This window comes from Sebastes fasciatus, chromosome 22 (genome assembly GCF_043250625.1).
Source record: "Sebastes fasciatus isolate fSebFas1 chromosome 22, fSebFas1.pri, whole genome shotgun sequence".
Lineage (NCBI taxonomy): Eukaryota > Metazoa > Chordata > Actinopteri > Perciformes > Sebastidae > Sebastes > Sebastes fasciatus.
Window position 1 is genome coordinate 23,761,424 of NC_133816.1, and position 19,912 is coordinate 23,781,335.

General features: G+C 41.5%; 2 protein-coding genes across 3 annotated transcripts in view; one reads left to right on the forward strand and one right to left on the reverse strand.

Moving 5' to 3' along the window:
- The window catches only part of LOC141760931 (butyrophilin-like protein 2), a 46,744-nt gene extending 33,810 nt beyond the window's left edge, over positions 1 to 12,934 (forward strand). For both annotated transcript variants that reach the window (XM_074624046.1, XM_074624047.1), the window contains 5 exons: positions 10,919 to 11,014; positions 11,215 to 11,319; positions 11,615 to 11,662; positions 12,165 to 12,263; positions 12,400 to 12,934. In XM_074624046.1, the coding sequence (XP_074480147.1) occupies positions 10,919 to 11,014; positions 11,215 to 11,319; positions 11,615 to 11,662; positions 12,165 to 12,263; positions 12,400 to 12,546 (495 nt within the window). In that variant the 3' untranslated portion in view covers positions 12,547 to 12,934. The remainder of the gene's footprint in view (positions 1 to 10,918; positions 11,015 to 11,214; positions 11,320 to 11,614; positions 11,663 to 12,164; positions 12,264 to 12,399) is intronic.
- A 3,770-nt stretch (positions 12,935 to 16,704) lies between these two features.
- Positions 16,705 to 18,895, reverse strand: LOC141760856 (high affinity immunoglobulin gamma Fc receptor I-like). Its single transcript, XM_074623954.1, has 5 exons — positions 18,778 to 18,895; positions 18,626 to 18,670; positions 18,103 to 18,357; positions 17,490 to 17,726; positions 16,705 to 17,355 (listed from the first exon to the last, which is right to left on the reverse strand). The coding sequence occupies exons 1-5, from the start codon at positions 18,830 to 18,832 to the stop codon at positions 17,207 to 17,209; spliced, it is 741 nt and encodes a 246-aa protein (XP_074480055.1). The 5' UTR covers positions 18,833 to 18,895; the 3' UTR covers positions 16,705 to 17,206.
- Between the last annotated feature and the right edge of the window lie 1,017 nt (positions 18,896 to 19,912).

A 19,912-nucleotide genomic window follows, 5' to 3' on the forward strand; every position in this document is an offset into this window, starting at 1 on the left:
GATCTCCACAGATCTTTGAAATTCTATATGTATTTTTTGTAATTCAATTCATACTAATAATATGTGATTCCCTACTCCATGTTCTGTAATGAAGAGATAAAAAAGATAAAGACATTTCCAGGTGCTGTACATTTATAACAAATATATCAACTTCCAAGTATGTACTTTTTCGTATTTGTCCTGTGAGATACAACTACATTTTTATATTCATAGAGTGATATCTTACATTCTTTGGTGTTTTGCAAAATTAGTTGTGCTGACAAAGTTTTCTTGACTGAAATCACTCAATCTTTTTTCATTTACATGTTTTCTATTTGTAGCACCCCAACACGCTGTAGTAGCTATAAATAACCTTAAACTAAGATGAAGGGGTGTTTGAGTTCGGTTTCTTAAGGTAGCTACCAAAAAGGTTTACCTGTTGTGGGTGAAAATGATATTACCCTATTGATACACAATCTATTTACACTCACAGTGATGTATTTTAAATAACTGACCCCAGACAACTTCTCTGAATGAAAAATAATAGTTTACTGACCGTTTTTAGTAATATACAAATAATATTTACCCTTTTTGTTCAAAGAAAAAATAACAATTATAACACACTTTATGCCCCTTTAAAATCCCAAAAAGTAACACTTGCAATATTAGACCACACTGAAATCATCAGATTATCTAAACAATTAGTTAGCAAAACTTAAATTACCTGGCCAGTTACTGGCAAAACTGAATTGGCTTACACAAATATACTTTAACAACACACTTAAATCATCTTAGATTCCCTTTGAAAATCATATTTCTTCCCTTTTCTTTTAACCACTATTCCCCTATAGAAAATAAACAACTTCAGATCCAACACTGAACTCAATTAGACTCTAAACATTTCTGTGGGCCCACACACACACTCACACACACACACACACACACACACACACACACACTCTCACACACACACACACACACACACACACACACACACACACACACACACTCTCTCACACACACACACACACACACACACACACACACACACACACACACACACACTCTCACACACACTCTCTCTCACACACACACACACACACACACACACACACACACACACACTCACAAACACACACACACACACTCACACACTCACACACACACACACACACTCACACTCACACGCACGCATGCAAAATAATAAAAGTAGCAGGCCTGTACGTTGCTCGGTGCGGTGCGGCCGTCCAAATCCTTATCCTCAGCGAACAAAGACGTGAAAAGTCCAACTTACAGTTCGAAGACTTCCTTTAAGAAACAGTTCGTAGTTCGGGAAAAAACGTTCAGGTCCGAGAGATGAATCCAGCGGCAGCGGAGACGAAATCCCCGTCACGAAGCAGGCAAACCGTCCTCCTCACGTAGCGAGCAACAGCTTTCCTCACGTAGCGAGCAACAGCTTTCCTCACGTAGCGAGCAACAGCTTTCCTCACGTAGCGAGCAACAGCTTTCCTCACGTAGCGAGCAACAGCTTTCCTCACGTAGCGAGCAACAGCTTTCCTCACGTAGCGAACAGCAGCTTTCCTCACGTAGCGAGCAACAGCTTTCCTCACGTAGCGAGCAACAGCTTTCCTCACGTAGCGAGCAACAGCTTTCCTCACGTAGCGAGCAACAGCTTTCCTCACGTAGAGAGCAACAGCTTTCCTCACGTAGCGAGCAACAGCTTTCCTCACGTAGAGAGCAACAGCTTTCCTCACGTAGCGAGCAACAGCTTTCCTCACGTAGCGAGCAACAGCTTTCCTCACGTAGCGAGCAACAGCTTTCCTCACGTAGCGAGCAACAGCTTTCCTCACGTAGCGAGCAACAGCTTTCCTCACGTAGCGAGCAGCAGCTTTCCTCACGTAGCGAGCAACAGCTTTCCTCACGTAGCGAGCAACAGCTTTCCTCACGTAGCGAGCAACAGCTTTCCTCACGTAGCGAGCAACAGCTTTCCTCACGTAGCGAGCAACAGCTTTCCTCACGTAGCGAGCAGCAGCTTTCCTCACGTAGCGAGCAGCAGCTTTCCTCACGTAGCGAGCAACAGCTTTCCTCACGTAGCGAGCAACAGCTTTCCTCCCGTAGCGAGCAACAGCTTTCCTCACGTAGCGAGCAACAGCTTTCCTCACGTAGCGAGCAACAGCTTTCCTCACGTAGCGAGCAGCAGCTTTCCTCACGTAGCGAGCAACAGCTTTCCTCACGTAGCGAGCAACAGCTTTCCTCACGTAGCGAGCAGCAGCTTTCCTCACGTAGCGAGCAACAGCTTTCCTCACGTAGCGAGCAACAGCTTTCCTCACGTAGCGAGCAGCAGCTTTCCTCACGTAGCGAGCAACAGCTTTCCTCACGTAGCGAGCAACAGCTTTCCTCACGTAGCGAACAACAGCTTTCCTCACGTAGCGAGCAACAGCTTTCCTCACGTAGCGAGCAACAGCTTTCCTCACGTAGCGAGCAACAGCTTTCCTCACGTAGCGAGCAACAGCTTTCCTCACAGCGAGCAAGCGTCCTCTTCACGTGGCAAACAGTCTTCCGTTAGCAACGCCGTCCTCGTGGCTAGCAACTTACTGACGTTAGCATAGCAGCGACACAGCTCACACCAAACATTCACTTAATCCACTGTGATAAAAGCAAAACGGTTTGATAGTCCACAGCTACACTTTTCTATTGTTTACATAAACGTTCACCAGGCTATCAAACCCAGCGTTCTTCCCACTCCTTCGTTCTCTCTTCTCCTACGTCTGTTCTACCGTTTTCCCTTCTTCTCCTCTCTTTTCTCCGCGTCTCTCTTCTCCGTGTTTCTCTCTACTCCCCCCTGCTGGTTCTCTTCCTTAACTACAGCCAATCACCACAGGTGTTATTGACTGATAACCCCAGTAACCAATCACAAACAAAATAGCTGAAACTAAAGTGTCTGTGTATTTTCCACTTAGTTTAAATCCACTGTTTACCTTAAAACAATATAGATCTATTTATTTTGAGCTACTCATTAACACATTTACATCCTACCTTATTTATGATTAGATTACTTTTTAATTAAACCTTTGTTCTTTCTTCATTAAACTAAATTACTTTCAGTTTAATTGCTTTACTGCATTTATCCACCTAACTTTATTAAGCAAACTTGTTTTAGTCCCTGACTGTTTTACACCGGGCTACATATATATGAATATATATATATAGATATATATGTATATTTATATATATAAATATATATATTGGAGGTTAATCTATAACTAATATTTCCAATCATAAGCTTTCAACAGATGTCAGTCACTCTCTCTCACACACACACACATTATTTGCATTATTTATTGGATCATTATGCATACATATACTTCATGTAGCCTGGCTTATGAACAAGAAAAAGCATTTAATTTTTTTATTTTAATTTTATTTATGTCTGCATCATGTTTCAGAGCTAAACACACAAACAAAACAGCCGCCTGCCTTCACTAACGCTACGGGATCCTTTGTTCGTCTTTTCACGCTTTTTTTTCAGACATCCAACATTTCTGCCACTCTTCACTTGACAACAGATGATGTCACACATGATCCTCTATCTTCATTGGCTCGCGGAGTTCGAGAAGAATCGTTAAACTTCAAAAGCTTTGGTTGAAGTCTTCGATGCACTGATGGCAGAGAAAGAGGCGCTTACCCAGAAAACTGATCTCAAACAAAGTATTCAGGTGCAAAGACCTCCCGAATGAAAAGGCTTGGCAGGAAATTAATAACAAGGTGACGGCATCAAAAAAACAACTCGTGGAGATCACCAAAAAGTACAACGATCTGAAAGTTCGGAAAGACTTTAGTCGATCAGGCAGAAGACTGAAAACCACTTCCCATCGACATAATAATATGAAATAAAATGCCTCTTTAATAATAATAATGAACAAATGCCTCTTCGTTAATGAACAAATGGTAACAGTAGACGCGGTTTAACGTAACGCAGAGGTAAGCAACCTATACTATCAAAAGAGCCATTTTAGGTCAAATACAATAAAACTAAAAAAAGAATCTGTTTGGAGCCGCAAAACATTTGAGCATTGTATTGAAGGTAACACGGCCTATTGAGTCTAATGCAGTGAGGACCCAGGTGCAAATGAGTGGCAGGACACGGAAGAAACATCTCATGCTGGCTTTTAAGAAAATCCAGTGTGCTTGTTCTGGAAATGTCTTTCAATGACTTTTTTTGTTGTCGAATCTGTCCATGCACGATTAAATTCCTCTATTTTCCTCCTAGACTTTTCTTTTTTGGGATTTAGAATCCATAGCTGGCCTTTTGAGCTACTGAGGTTGAGCAAAATTAAAGGATAAAGGATGACGCATATTTTGGTTGACTGAAATTATTTAAAAAAAATTAATCAGTGTATTTAGGCTACAGATTGTTTCAACTGCAGAATGTAAGAATCACCATAAACCTACAAGAATGATAAATAAAAATGTTAAAAATAACCATTTTTCATTTTTCATTTTTTGGGGGGTTTTTGCCTAAAATGGCTCTTCTGATAGTAAAGGTTGCTGACCCCTGGTCTATATAAAAAGTGCCATGATTGCTTTGATTTGGCTAGATAAATAAAGCTGACTTTAATAACTTAATAATAATAATAATTGATTGAATCCCACCATATTGAAGGACAGACCGCTGATCCGTGATAAGGAAGCAGAGACGTTAACGTATTTAACAGTTTCTCACCAAAATCTTTGGGAAAAGAAAAAATCGTAACGTTAACATAACACATTTTTTATCTGTTCAAAATGTACCTTACCAAACCTTTAAAAATGGGTAACAAATATATAGTTTCATTTTGTTAGTCAGTTTTGACACGGATAAACAAGAAAGCAAATTATTTAGCTCAGCATCAGTGTTAATTTTTGCGTAAAAGATATTGGTGGCGTTAAAATGTATTTGTGTTAACGCGTTATCGCATTAACTTTGACAGCCCTAGTTCAAGCAAAATCATGTTTTGTTTTTTTAACTAAACCAAGTAGTTTTGTTTTTGTTTCAATTTACGTTACAATTACGTTTTTAAAAATGTTTAAAAAACTTTTTTACCGTAAAATCACACCCAGAATTCGGACATTCAAATAAAATATAAGTAGTAAATTCAGATTCAGATTCAGACAATTTTATTGATCCCAAGAAGGGCAATTCAATTCACAGCTTACACTGTCACAAACACACAGACAACATCCAGACAAACATCCAAAATGTTACATGTCAATCACAGATCAGTAAAAATGACAAACAGAGGTCGGTGAAGGACAGCAGATAAGTTAATACAAATATATAATATATTATTAATATGTATAATATATCATATTATTATTAAATATATTATATATAAACTAAGACATGTCAAGACAAAAACAATTAAGGTAATTTTTAAAATAATTGTTCATTTATTTTTTGTTCAGCTCCTCACGAGCTGTTTATCTGTTGAATTTGTTGTTGTGGGAGGAAACCAGAGGACCTGGAGTAAACCCACAACAGAGAGGTGAAATTCACAATTCACACTCGGCTGTGAACCGATCCAGTGAGTGCTGGAGGTCACAGACCGATGATGCCAACAGGACCACATAATCTGCAAAAAGCCTTCTCCAAGTCCACAAAACACATGTAGACTGGATAGGCGTACTCCCAGGCCCCCTCCGGGATCCTTGCGAGAGTGAAGAGCTGGTCCGTTGTTCCACGGCCGGGACGGAATCCGCATTGTTCCTCTTCGATCCGAGGTTTGACTATCGGTCGAACCCTCCTTTCCAGCACCTTGGAGTAGACTTTACCAGGGAGGCTGAGTAGTGTGATACCCCTGTAATGGCACACACTCTCTGGTCCCCCTTTTTGAACAGGGGAATCACCACCCCGGTCTGCCGCTCCTTAGGCACAGTCACCGACTTCCACGCAATGTTGAAGAGACGTGTCATCCAAGACAGCCCCTCCTTTGCCTCCGTCACGGCAGTGGCTGCTGCTCTTCGGGCCTGTCGGTACCTTGCAACTGCCTCCGGAGTCCTGCGAGATAACACATCCCGGAAGGCCTTCTTCTTCAGTCGGACGGCTTCCCTGACCACCGGTGTCCACCACGGTGTTCGAGGGTATGACACAACTGTCATATTTCAGCTTTTTTTGTGAGAGGTAACCGGAGCACCGGGAGTAAATCCACAACAAAGAGGTGAGATGAGGTGAGAAATCATTTCATCCACATCAATACACCGTTATGGAGAGCACAAAAATGCTGAAACAAAAACATGACAGCACTGTCATGTTTTTGTTTCAGCATTTTTGTGGAAGGAAACCGGAGCCCCCGGAGTAAACCCACAACACAGCTCCTCACATGCTGTTCAGCAGCTGGATTTGTTGTTGTAGGATGTCACGCTCTCGGCTGATGTTCTCTTTCTCCGCGTTCGTCGCTTTGCACTGATCTTGTAAAGTTTCTTGTCTTCTCAACTTTTTATGGAGCATCCGGCTCTCTCGTCGAAGTGAATCATTTTGCTGTCTCATGGCATTTTTTTGCACCTTCAGCAAATGATGTGTGGCCTCCAATACTTTCTCACTTTGGAGTCTGCTGTAGAGCGCCTGGATCTCGTAGTCAACTAAGAGGTTTCGATCACGCACTAATTCATTTTCTTCTGCAAGGATAGCATTCCTGTCTTTCAAAGCGTCTTCCTTTGCAATCGTTTTCTGCAGCTCCTGAAGTTCTTTATGCAGGTTGCCATTTTGGTGAGTTCGAACCTTTTTCTCTGCTTTCATTGATTTATATTTTGCTTGCAAAGCAGTTTTGTTTATGACCTCCTCGTTGAGCTCCTGGATTTCTTCTTGGAGATTCTGATTGAACTCTCTCATGGCTTCTATCTCGTCTGCCACAGTTTGGCAATCGTCTTCAGGTTCGCCGATACATAGAAGCTTTGAGTAGAGCTTTCCACGTATTTTGAGAAGCTCTGTATTTCTGGTCGAGACGACTTTTTCTTCTGATTTAATGTGCCTGTTTTTCTTCTCCAAGTTTTCTTTGTTCTGGACCTTTCTTGTAATCGCCTGAACTTGTTGTTCGATGTTATCATTTTGTCTGCTCAATAAGTCCATGCTGCTCTTCCTCTCCTTCCACATGACTTCCCGAACTTTCAGTCCGTCATACTTTTTGGTTTGCTCCGTGAGTTGTTGTTTCAGTGCGTCACTTTGTTTTCTGAGGACCACATATGATGCTGTCACCGTGTTATCCATTTCCTGCAAAGACTTTTCATTACGGATGTCTTTGCGCACGTCCTGAATACGTTGTTGGAGTTCGTCGTTTACCTGGCTAATCGCCTCTTCCTCTGCCCGATGTGCAGCGAAGACTTCATCCAAAGCTTTCATAGTTTGACGATTCTTCTCGAGCTCCTCGAACTCCTCTCTCATTGTGTCATTTTGGAGCCTCATGGCTTCAATTGTGTCCCTCTTTGCATCACACCTTTCCTCCGAAGACAGCCTTTTGTGGAGCTCCTCAATCTCTTGCTGCAGAGCCTCATTTGCTCTCAGGTGCTCTACTTTGTACAGCGTCAGCGTATTCTTTAGCTCCTGAATTTCTTGTCTCAAGTCTTTCTCAATGGCCTCTTTGGCCAAATTCAGAGCATTGCACTTTGCAATCAAACCTCTTTGAGTTTGGACATTTTCACGGAGCTCCATTAGTTCTTTTTCCTGACTCTCACGGTGTTGCAGGTCATCAGGTGGTTGGTCAACTGCTCCTCCTACTGCATTGTCTTGGTCAGTAGGATCTGTCTGCTCTTGTTGGTCGACTGCTCCTCCTACTGCATTGTCTTGGTCAGTAGGATCAGTCTGCTCTTGTTGGTCAACTGCTCCTCCTACTGCATGGTCTTGGTCAGTAGGATCAGTCTGCTCTTGTTGGTCAACTGCTCCTACTGCATTGTCTTGGTCAGTAGGATCTGTCTGCTCTTGTTGGTCGACTGCTCCTCCTACTGCATTGTCTTGGTCAGTAGGATCATTGTCTTGGTCAGTAGGATCTGTCTGCTCTTGTTGGTCAACTGCTCCTCCTACTGCATTGTCTTGGTCAGTAGGATCATTGTCTTGGTCAGTAGGATCTGTCTGCTCTTGTTGGTCAACTGCTCCTCCTACTGCATTGTCTTGGTCAGTAGGATCAGTCTGCTCTTGTTGGTCAACTGCTCCTCCTACTGCATGGTCTTGGTCAGTAGGATCATTGTCTTGGTCAGTAGGATCTGTCTGCTCTTGTTGGTCAACTGCTCCTCCTACTGCATGGTCTTGGTCAGTAATATCTGTCTGCTCTTGTTGGTCAACTCCTCCTACTGCATTGTCTTGGTCAGTAGGATCATTGTCTTGGTCATTAGGATCAGTCTGCTCTTGTTGGTCAACTGCTCCTCCTACTGCATGGTCTTGGTCAGTAATATCTGTCTGCTCTTGTTGGTCAACTCCTCCTACTGCATTGTCTTGGTCAGTAGGATCATTGTCTTGGTCAGTAGGATCAGTCTGCTCTTGTTGGTCAACTGCTCCTCCTACTGCATGGTCTTGGTCAGTAGGATCTGTCTGCTCTTGTTGGTCGACTGCTCCTCCTACTGCATGGTCTTGGTCAGTAGGATCTGTCTGCTCTTGTTGATCAACTGCTCCTCCTACTACATTGTCTTGGTCAGTAGTATCTGTCTGCTCTTGGCTTGAAGCCATGCTCTCAATCTCTGTAGATACCGTGGAACCCATTTTCTGCTCTCTTAGAGTGCTGAAAGTACAGTTTTCTTAAGAGTGCTGAAAAAACAGTTTTAAAGTGTGTCCAATATTTGACCTACAGCTGCATTCACGGCTTCACAGCTTCCTTTGAAGCTGATGATGTCTTAAAGTTGTCCTTTAAGACATCATCAACAGTCTGATGATGTCATAAAGTACAGCTTTGACCAATAGTAAGCAATGTTGCCCTAGCAACAGCTTTAGACCATTATACAGTTTTGAACGTAAACATTCTAAATGTGTCTCGGTTGAGTTCCAGTCGCAGTGTATGTGAATGACATCAGCTGACAGGAAGCAAACATGGACCAAAGCTGTTGCCTAGCAACGCTATTTCGCTGAAATGCGCTAAAACGAAGCGTTCCAGGGAGTCCTCTGCAGCTAAAAGTTGAATCATTTACTTTCACTATAATTCTATGGAAAATGGGTACAAACGAGTCTCCCCTTTACAGACATGCTCACTTTATGATAACCACATGCAGTTTGGGGCAAGTCATAGTCAAGTCAGCTCACTGACACACTGACAGCTGTTGTTGCCTGTTGGGCTGCAGTTTGCCATGTTATGATTGGAGCATATTGTTTTATGCTAAATGCAGTACCTGTGAGGATTTTTTTAACAGTGTCGGTGTGAAACCATGTGTGGCACTAGACCCACGACACCAATCCCTCCGAACTCTCCGGAGGGTCAGGTTCCCTGCACCGGCCACACCACCGAACCATCTGCTCCATTTCTTCAGTGGTGTGACCTACTCACAGAAAAAAATATATATATGTAAGAAAATTGTCTGATCTTATGGGCTGGCATGCAAAGACTGTTAACAATAAGTAAACTACCGGTGGATGTCGTGGGTCCAGCAGGCGAAGACGAGGAGCTTGATGACAGGGTTGTTGTCCGGTCTTGAGAGTCTGTATAAATAAGAGACAAAGCCTTACATGTTTTGCTTACTCTTCATCATGGCTCATGATACCAACATGTTAAAATGTTGCTTTCTGTTTTACAGTTTATATAAAGCATTTACAGTGGGAGGGAGAGGAAGGAGCTTGGGACCCTCGGAGGCCTGCTGCGGTTGATGTTGAAGGCACTAAAGAATAATCCTATTTTATTATTACAACATTAAAATGCATACTCCTAATAATGTCTATACATCACAATAGTAAATCAATTTTGATATTTACATTAATTCAAATGTAAAATAGGTATGCTTTACCAGAGACTTGCTGACCAGGAGATGGGGGAAGGTGGTAATGTCCCTCAGCAGGCAGGCTCGCTGGTGTGTTGGTGGTGGCAGGCAGCCGGGGACCATGGGAGGCACAAGAGGCTGAGGGACCGGCGTTGGAAAGGCCGGAGCTGGTGGCTGGAGCAGCCCCGAGGGGCACTGTTTTTCTGCGGCTGGGGCGGGAGGTGGTGAGGAGCCTGAAATACTCCTCGATGGCCCCCCTCTTGGCACAGGATGCCCTCCCACGGTCAATGATGTCTGGGGTCCGGGCTGTAAGGCGATGGTGGTGCCGCTCCCTAAAGTTTATCCACCACGTCTGGCCAAGCGCGGTCTTAAGTGCGTCCTGGTGGCGGAGGTTGTATATGGCCAGAGCGTGGGCCAGGACCTGAGGCTTCGTCAGTGGAAACCCGTGACTGGCAGAATACAAACTGCTCAGACCGTAGAATCATTTAAGTCGCTGCTAAAGACTCACCTCTTCTCGCTGGCGTTTGATTAAGTTTATTAACTGTTGTGCTGCTGCTCTTTCACTGCTGTTATGTGCACATTATGGTCATTGTTTTTACTCCGTTCTTATTGTTGTTTGCTTTGTATTCATTTTTATTATGTACATTTTCAGCACTTTGGTCAACTGCGGTTGTTTTTTAAACGTGCTATACAAATAAGGTTTGACTTGACATGATCTGAGCAAGTTGAGCAGCAAACAGGAGCTGTGTTTCCAAAAGAACTAAGAAGAGAATAAGAGCAGTGATGACTGAGAGCTAACTTTAACTGATGTTCAGAGGTTCAAGAGAAATGGAACAGAAGAGGCACGATTCAGACAAAGAGATGAAGATGTGAGCAAACGTTAGAGGAGATTAAAATAAGAGAAAAAGAGAGATGAGCCAGAAATGCAAAGAAAACATGTTGTATGGTATCTTCACTAATACAATAAAATCCTGTCTTGTATCATGTCTCTGTTCATCATCTCTCCTCTCAGTTTAAGAAGAAGAGATCTGAGCAGCAGCTCCAGGAGGAGCAGCAGAAGGAGGTTCAGACCCTGAAAGAGGAGCTGCTGGAGACCAAGAAGAATGAGGTTCATCTTCACTTTAATAATATAACACATTGATTTCAGTCACGTTCTATATATCATCCATAGTGTAGATTAAACCTACAGTAGTTTCTGCAGGTTAAATACAAAATAAATTCATTCCAAGACCAGATCAAAACAAACTAATAATGAATAATTCAACATGTCTCTCATTGTCTCTCTCCACCTTGTCTCTGTCCTTCCAGATAGAAACTAAAAGAGCTGAGCTGCAGCAGCTCCATGAAGAGAAGAAGAGGAACGAGAACGAGCTGCAGAGCCTGAAGGAAGAGCTGGAGAAGAAGAAGAAAGAGGTTCATGTCTTCATCTTCATCTCTCTATTATTAATACAGAATCAATAGAGACAGAGATAGATCAGGTTGAATGAGTTCTCTCATCTGAGCCTCTAACCTGCAGACAGACTCTCAACTCAACATTTCTGCTGTTTGAGGAACACTAGATGATCAAAGTGTTTACTGAGATCCACTTGACTGAATATGAAGCTACTTGTTCATATTGTACTCAGTGTAACTGAACCATCAGGTTGAATCATTACTCTCATGATTTAATGTGGTTCTCATGTGTCTCTTCATGTCCTCCTCCTTCCAGCTGGAGAGAATTATAAACGCCTCTAGCAAGTCTATCATTCATTCTATGGTAAGTGGTCATCATAAAGGTACAATATATACAATACATTTATATCATATACAGTATTTATATATATATACATATATATATGTATATATATATATGTATATATATATACATATATATATATGAAGGAGGTTTCCTGATATAAAAATATCAGTAATCTGAGGAAACACAGAGTAAGTCCATTACTGTGATATATCCATTATTATGACTCATAGATTGTGAATGAGATCAGAGATAATCAGACTGGATTCATTAGCAGATAAAACTGTGCAGCTCTGAAAGGTTTAATGAAAGCAGAAGAGCAGCAGAGAGGATCTGAACTTGGACAGTATATTATATACTGAGGGGAAACATTATGTTACCACCTGAAATAAAACTACAGGACACAACTCTGCTGCTGAAACGAGAGATGAGCTTTCTCACTGGTTATTCAGCAGAAATCAGATGATTGGGGTTGATGGGTGATTGTATACAATGTTCAGTCACATGTCTTAATATGATCCAGGGATTCAGCAAGGAAAAACAGCTGAAGACGGAAGAAGTGGAGACACTGAAGAAGAAGTTGGAGAAACAACAGAAGGAATCAGACGCCAACATTAAGGAGGTTTATATCTTTTCCTCAAAATATATACATATATTTATTTATTTTTTCTTCTTTTTATTAGCTTCTCCATCTGAGTCTAATATATATCTATATATATATCTATATATATAGTCTCTCATCTTCTCTTTCCTCCCAGTTTAAAGAAAAAGCAGCTGAAGTCCAGCAGCTCCAGGATCAGATTCAGAGGATGGAGACCAACCTGCAGACCCAGATGGAGTCCAACAACATGGAGGTTCATCTCTCTACCTTATCTTTGCTGTATCTATTGATATATCTAGAGTAGCTCTCGTAGGACGAACCACTGTCAACATGTGATAGTTCAGTGTTGAGCAGGCTGGTTCACTGTGGAGGCAGAAATCACAAATCACTTAAATAAACAGAATCATTTTGTTCAGTTCAAAGAAGCGTAATAACTGACTGTGGAGTTCGTTAACTTTGTCTCCCAAGCTAAGCGGCTGCATCTCTGTCTACTAGTATTACTAGGGGCAGCCCAGTCTCATGGTAAAGCATGTAACAGACCCGCCTGTCTACTGGAGGATAGCCTGTCAGTATCACACTTTGCCTCGCCAAGGCGTGAATATTACACGCCTGCATGAAGGAGCAGTGTTTTATAGTGACGGTTGTAACGTGGAGATTGTAGCATGTTGTGTCGTGATGGAAGTCTAACTGCAGAGCTAGTTATATAGCTTATAAAGTTAGAAAGACCACTTATGGTGGGCGGGTAGGGAGGTTGGAGGGTCCAACAAACACAGGACTCAAACGAGAGACCGGTGTTTTGTTCTGCAAGTTACCTTAGTGACGTTTGTCACGTTCTCTCTTAACCTCTCCATTTGTCCCCAGTTGGAAAGAAGCCAAGCCGCTCCAGTCCGTTCTTCCTCCTCTGGGGTAAGTGGTAGTTTTCATGTCATGTTTTCTAGTCAAACTGTGGAACTGCAGAGTTTCTAACAGGAACAGCTGAGTGATCTCAACTCTACTTAAAATGCAAAATTCACACAAATCAGACCATGAGATATACTTAATATAACTCAAAATAAAGAATGTAAACACATTAATTGTTGTAAAAGGTGAAGTAGAGTGATGAAACTCAGCTTCAGATATCATACACAATTAGTTTTAATATCAGAATTCAAATGTATATTTAATTATTCAATTTAGGACGCCACCCAATTTTCGAAAAACAGGGAAAACTTCAAAATTTGATATTAATCAGTTGAGTCTCATAATCTCAGCGTGGCTGATTTAGTGAACCCAAGTGCCAAGAGACTGAGGCAGGTAATAGATGCAATGAATCATTTATTTACAATATTTCATTTATGATGAAAGTCTCTTGGTCAGGGGAATGCAGAGGATTATCTAAGAACTGGGTAGAGCAAAGCAGGTGAGTTTGCAGGCCGATGGGGGAGGGAGTGCTGAGTCCAGAGATCCAGAGAGGTGTGCTAGACAGGAGTGGAATGGAGGCAGGGATTGGGCCGAGTGCTGCTGTAGGCAGAGGAAAACAGGTATGAGATAGAGCGATTTTCAGGATACAGGCTTGAACTAGACTGACTGTGGGAACAGAGTCAACGATCTGGCAGCGTGGTGAAGTTGAAGTCCAGTATTTGTAGTAGAGTAGATTGATGACGTTTTGCAGCTGCAGCACAACCCCTGCACACACACACACACACACACACACACACACACACACACACACACACACACACACACAGAGAGAGAGAGGGCCTGACAATAACCAAGTTCTTTGTAAATTAAATGTTTGACTAACTACATGACTAAACTACTAACAGAATATAATTTAATAAATAATAAAACAAAAGGAAAATATAATGAATGAATAAAAGGTATATATTTTAGAGCAGTTAAAGAGTCCAGCGTCTCCAGGACCTCATACTGAACATCAGGGTCAAACACTTCTCACATTAAAAGGAACACTAACAGATGAATATATGTTTATTGTGTATCTGTGTCTGATTATAATTTACTAACAGTTGAAACATCTGAACATCCATCTGTCTGTCTGTTAGCTGGAGGACAAAGAACAAGCAGCTGATGAACAGATGAAGAAGAGTAATGAAGAGCTGAAAAGAAAGGATGGAGAGATCAGAAAGCTGAAGACAGATGTAAGCACACACACAAACACACACACACACACCCACACACACACACGCACACACACACACGCACACACACACACAAACACACACACACACACACACACACTAACACACACATAACTCTCATCAGAATGAAGAACAATGAAGATGTTTATTGTCACATAAATATTTGCAGGAGCAAAAAAGTGGTGAAAGACACATTAGAATACATGTTTCATAATAGAGTCCAGTCTACTTCACACTAGGAGGGTGTAACGATCAGGACCAGAGGACATGCAGGGTTAAGATTAGTGCAGTTTGGAGAATATGAATAAACTTTGAATAAACAAGTGACATCACTCTGAGCTTTAGTTCTCTGCAGACTGAGTCCAGCATGTCATCAGCAGCAGGTCTTTACAGACAGCAGCTCATTGACTGAACTTCACTTCTGCTGCTGGATGCTGGATAGAATAACGTTACAACCAAACTAGTCTGAGTGGATAGTCTACAGGGACAGCACCACTCTGAACCTGAAACTCAACTAGTGGATGTTTCTACCATACTAACTTATAACTTTACCACCAGCTAAATACCTCCACTAATTAAATCCAGGCTCTACTTTACAGGTTATGTCAAAGCAAGTGATTAATATGTCTATTTGGTAATTAATACATCTGATAAGTGTATTTCATCAGTGTTTCTGACACCATGTAGTCAGACTTGGGTGCAAAATAACTCTGCTAATTAATAGTCGTGATGTGACTCAACTATATCAGGTGTATTACTGAGGACCAATGAAGAGCAGAGTTGAGTGTTTAGTTGTTTGTATGATCAGTTCTCTAGAAAGCTGCAAGCAGCAACACCACAGACCAAACATTCAGCCTGTTGTAGACAGACATGTTCTGGATAGACACTGAACTAGTAATACAAATGTGTATAACTATTCAGTTACATTCTTCCTGCAGGTAGTAGGTATGGTATTTTATAACTCTAAAGCAGAAGCATCTCTGTATTCAGTATTGTTGATGTAACAGATGATAAATCAGTGTTATGTCTCCAGTATTAATCCACTCAGAGTAAACTGAGTCAAACTGTCTGAGTATGATCAGGTTTCATCATCCAGCTGATCACAATGAGAATTCATCCAGACATTAATGTGAACATTTACTTCATCTCTCCTCTCTCCCAGTTTAACAAACAGCTCCATGATGAGCAGCAGAAGAAAGAGGAAGCTGAGAGAGATCTGAAGCAGCTGATGACCAAGAACACTGAGGTTCATCTTTTCACCCAAATCATTGTTTTATCTTCTTCATGTGACATTGATTAGTTTGCTGAAACCAAGATGATCCAAACTAACCATGAGAGCAAATCAGAGACACTAAATAACTGAAACACAAAGAAGTGAAACAGTAAATCTATTTATTATCATTCAATCTAATCTGGGATCAAATGTAAAGTTCCTATATTCTAGTAACATGTTGAACTCATCAGTGAAGTCGTTCACTGATTGTTGAACCTGATATTTACAGTCTAGATGTAGTCAGAGTAAACAGGTTAAACCTGAGACTAACTATGTGCACATTATCACAACATCCAGCCAATCAGAAACTAGTTCATCAGGATATAATGTGGACTAAATAAAGTACTGAATGAAACTAAATGTCTCTCTTCATCTCTCTTTCCCTCCAGATTGAGAAGCAGCTCCAGAAGGAGACGACCTAAAGGGAGGAAGCTGAACAAATACAATGAAATACTGTCAATAACAAAATATGAGCTATGCAACTCAGGAACTTTTATTTGTATGTTTACTGGATTGAATATTTATATTAGATCTTCACAGATCTTTGAAATTCTATATGTATTTTTTGTAATTCAATTCATACTAATAATATGTGATTCCCTACTCCATGTTCTGTAATGAAGAGATAAAAAAAGATAAAGACATTTCCAGGTGCTGTACATTTATACCAAATATATCAACTTCCAAGTATGTACTTTTTCGTATTGGTCCTGTGAGATACAACTACATTTTTATATTCATAGAGTGATATCTTACATTCTTTGATGTTTTGCAAAATTAGTTGTGCTGACAAAGTTTTCTTGACTGAAATCACTCAATCTTTTTTCATTTACATGTTTTCTATTCAAAAAAACAAATAAGTCTGTGTTTGTGTTGCTTAAATACAATAAAGGAAGTAAAACAGTATAATATTATAGCTGCAGGTTGTGAATAATAATCCCCGTTCTAAATTGTTGTTCTTTGTCGACCAAAGCTGATCTTCAATATACATGAATTTCAGTGAATTTTAATTTGAAGGAAGATTTAAGTTCAGAATCAGATGATCTCATGACCTCTTGTTGGGGTCTCGACCTCCATGTTGGGAACCGCTGGTCTACAGTCCTGCTAGCAGCTCTGTGAGGCTGCACTGAGGAACAGCTGCTTTGAGCTGAATGCTAAACCTATCAAACTGTGAACATCTTATTGTTTCTACAGAGCCTCTTGAACACCTCTTCTATTCATATATTCTCTCATGTGGTTTGTGTCTGAGGAGCTCAAATGATCAGCAGCATCTGTAGAGTCTAAAACTAAACATGGAACAACAACATGTACTGAGAAAACTGTCATCTGGCTTTTTAAAAATAGTCCATGCATCAGTCAGTAGCTCTGTGGTTGTTAACCTTTCTGTGTGTGAGAAAGTCTAACAGCCACTGCAAGTATGAACAAGTAACACAGAGAAGTCTGACACCTTATAGCCAACATGAACAAAGGTCAAAGTAAAGACAGAAGATTAAATGTTAAAACGTCTTTTCTTGATGACCAAACGACCTTTGACCTGTAAACATGAGGACCAGTTATTTCTGCTTGACTCTGAGTTTCCCACAATGCAGTAGTCCCACCAGCAGCAGCAGCAGAGCCACCATCACTATGGTGGACACAGTCCTCAAGACCAGGACCACATGTATGAAGTGGTCTGAGGAGGGACACGTCTCTCTGTGAAGTGCTGCAGAGACAACAGGACACATCTGCTGTAACACCAGGACAGTATTAACAGGACGTAACAGGTCGTCTCTGAGGGCTTTCTGGAGCTTTACTCTGACACAAACTGAAAACTGATCCTCAAACGGACTTTCTTACCTAACCGGCTCTCTGGTGATCCTCCAGCTCCAGAGATGTCACACTTGTAGAGTCCTTCATCAGACCAGGAGACGCTGTGGATGGTCATCTCTCCTGTAGAGCTGCTCCTGATGAGGAGGCCGTCTTTATAGAAATCAGCTGTGAGGTTGGAGGAAGTCGTCTTGTTCCTGCAGCTCAGAGTCACATCGTTTCCCTCCGTCACAGGGAGGACAGGACTCTCCAGGATCACTGAACCAGCTGGAAAACAAAGGTTCTTTAGCTGGTCATGAAATGTTATGTAACTGACGTGTTTACTCAACTTGTTGAACAACTGCTATGAGTTTAATGTTTTCTTTAAACTCTCTCTCAACATTGTTTTTGTTTAATTTCAGAAGATGATCTCAAAGATTTCCAGCCTGTTCTCGCGTTAAATACGGAGGGTTTGTCACGGCTGTCGGCGTATGATACCGCTGCATAAGGCACCCTTTAGCGCCAGTATGAAACACACCGGCGCAGCGTTGCCCCCTCCCAAAGTGATGCCAAGGGGGTGTGACAAAGCGGCGGTATGTAACGAGTTGGTATAACAACGTTTTGGGATTTCCTGTAAAGACGTTTCATAGAAACTTCAACCTACCAGTGACGGTGATGTTCACACCGTCGCTCCTCTCTCCTCCGTCAGTCTCACACCAGTACTCTCCAGCGTCTGCTGGATAGGCTCTTAGAATAGTGCCGGATAGCACCAGCGTCCTCTCGTTGCAGGCTGAAATAAACTCCTCGCCGTTCCTGATCCCTCTCAGCTGAGTGGAGCCATCGAGACCCTCGCAGTGAAAATGGACCGACTCGTATTCAAAGAACTGCAGTCTGATTGGAACGATACGGAAAGCTGCATCTGAGACAGAAAGACGGACAAGAAACGAGTTCTCCCAAATTAATTACTGAAAAGATCTATGTTATAAAGCACAATATCAAGACCATGTATCTGCAAATGTGGCCGATAGAGTTTAAATTCGAACACTCTGATATTCCCGCTCAATGAGAACTGAACTAAAGCCAGTTCAGATTCAGCTATACGTAAAGAAAATGTAATAAATTTAATGATATCATCGCTTCGATCAATGTTCGTACGAGGTTTGATGAAGGATTGACTGAGTACTTACCTCTGTTCTGAACTTGTGCACTGAGCAGAATGAATACGAGTATAACTGGATAGAGAAAGGAAACACACACATCACCCATTGACTCATTCACTGTATATACTTACATATACAGGAATATGTAAAACTTAAAACAAAGACACTTCAGTACTCACTCAGTCTGAAGCAGAGAGCTGTAACCTCCATGTCGTCTTGTTGCTGTCTGAGCATCAGACTGAAATACAGCTGAAGTTTAATGTAGATGAGAGCTTCCTCTTCCTGTTCAGTTTGTTCAACACGTTCTCATCTCAACTCGTCACGTACCTCTGCTTTGTCACGCCCCGTTTTATCCAAAACCTAACTACAGTGGTTTCGTTGCCTCAACATTAGAAAGTGTTTTTGTTTAATTCACAACATTAAGCACGTGTTTACTGCAACCCAAAAGTGACGCCGAGGTGTCTGACAAAGCGTCAGTATTTGACGAGTTGAATGCGTTTCTTCCACATTCCCACCTCTCCAAGGTTCAAGGTTCTTTATTTGAAATTTGTCAATTCCTGCAAAGCAGTCATCGGTCTCAGGTTCCTTCAACAATGCTCATAAAATATGCATACTGTATATATATAAAAGGGTAAATCACAGCAGTAAATGTAAAAGCAAAATGATAATCTAAGGGATAAAATAGTGCAGTCAAAATAAGGTAAATATAAAATAGTAAGGTAAATGTAAATATGTAAATTGTAGTTTTGTTGACGACGGTATTTCAGATGACTCCTTCATTGCCATTCTCTACCTGTCCACCAGATGCCCTCAGACTTTTCCACCTGACTCTCATTCACCTGCTCACCTGTTCCTCATTCCCTAATTACCCCTCACAGTATTTATACCAGCCCATCTCCAGCTGCTCCTCGTCAGATTGTTAATGATGTGCATGTCTTTGCTATCTGAACCTGAACCTGAATCTGAATCTGAACTGTTCCTGATTTTCGGTGTTTTGCCCGTTCTTGACTACCTTGACCAACAGCTGAAAGACAACTGGACATTTTCTTTTGCAGGCAGAAATCTTTTTCAAAAAGCTGCTACAGTCAGCGTTAACATTACCGAGTCTGAGGTTTATAGATGAAGCTGTTTGGAGCTGAGAAACAAGTCCTGTTCTGCCCCCTGCCGTGAGATAACAGACCTAACAACTATAGACATAAACTAAGACATAAAAAGACAATGTTATCACTCCTGAAGGATTTAATTGCAGCTGTAATATTTTATACTAGTTATCAACAGGCAACAGGCTCAAAGTTCAGCTGATCATAAAAACAC

What these genes read in the sequence shown, in the direction of transcription:
- LOC141760856 (XM_074623954.1), bottom strand. Translation starts at nt 18,832, where the DNA reads ATGCTCAGACAGCAACAAGACGACATGGAGGTTACAGCTCTCTGCTTC. An exon ending in AGCTCTCTGCTTCAGACTGA is followed by an intron (nt 18,671 to 18,777) that starts GTGAGTACTGAA and finishes TTCTCTATCCAG; the next exon opens with TTATACTCGTATTCATTCTG. An exon ending in TGTGAACATCACCGTCACTG is followed by an intron (nt 17,727 to 18,102) that starts GTAGGTTGAAGT and finishes TTTGTTTTCCAG; the next exon opens with CTGGTTCAGTGATCCTGGAG.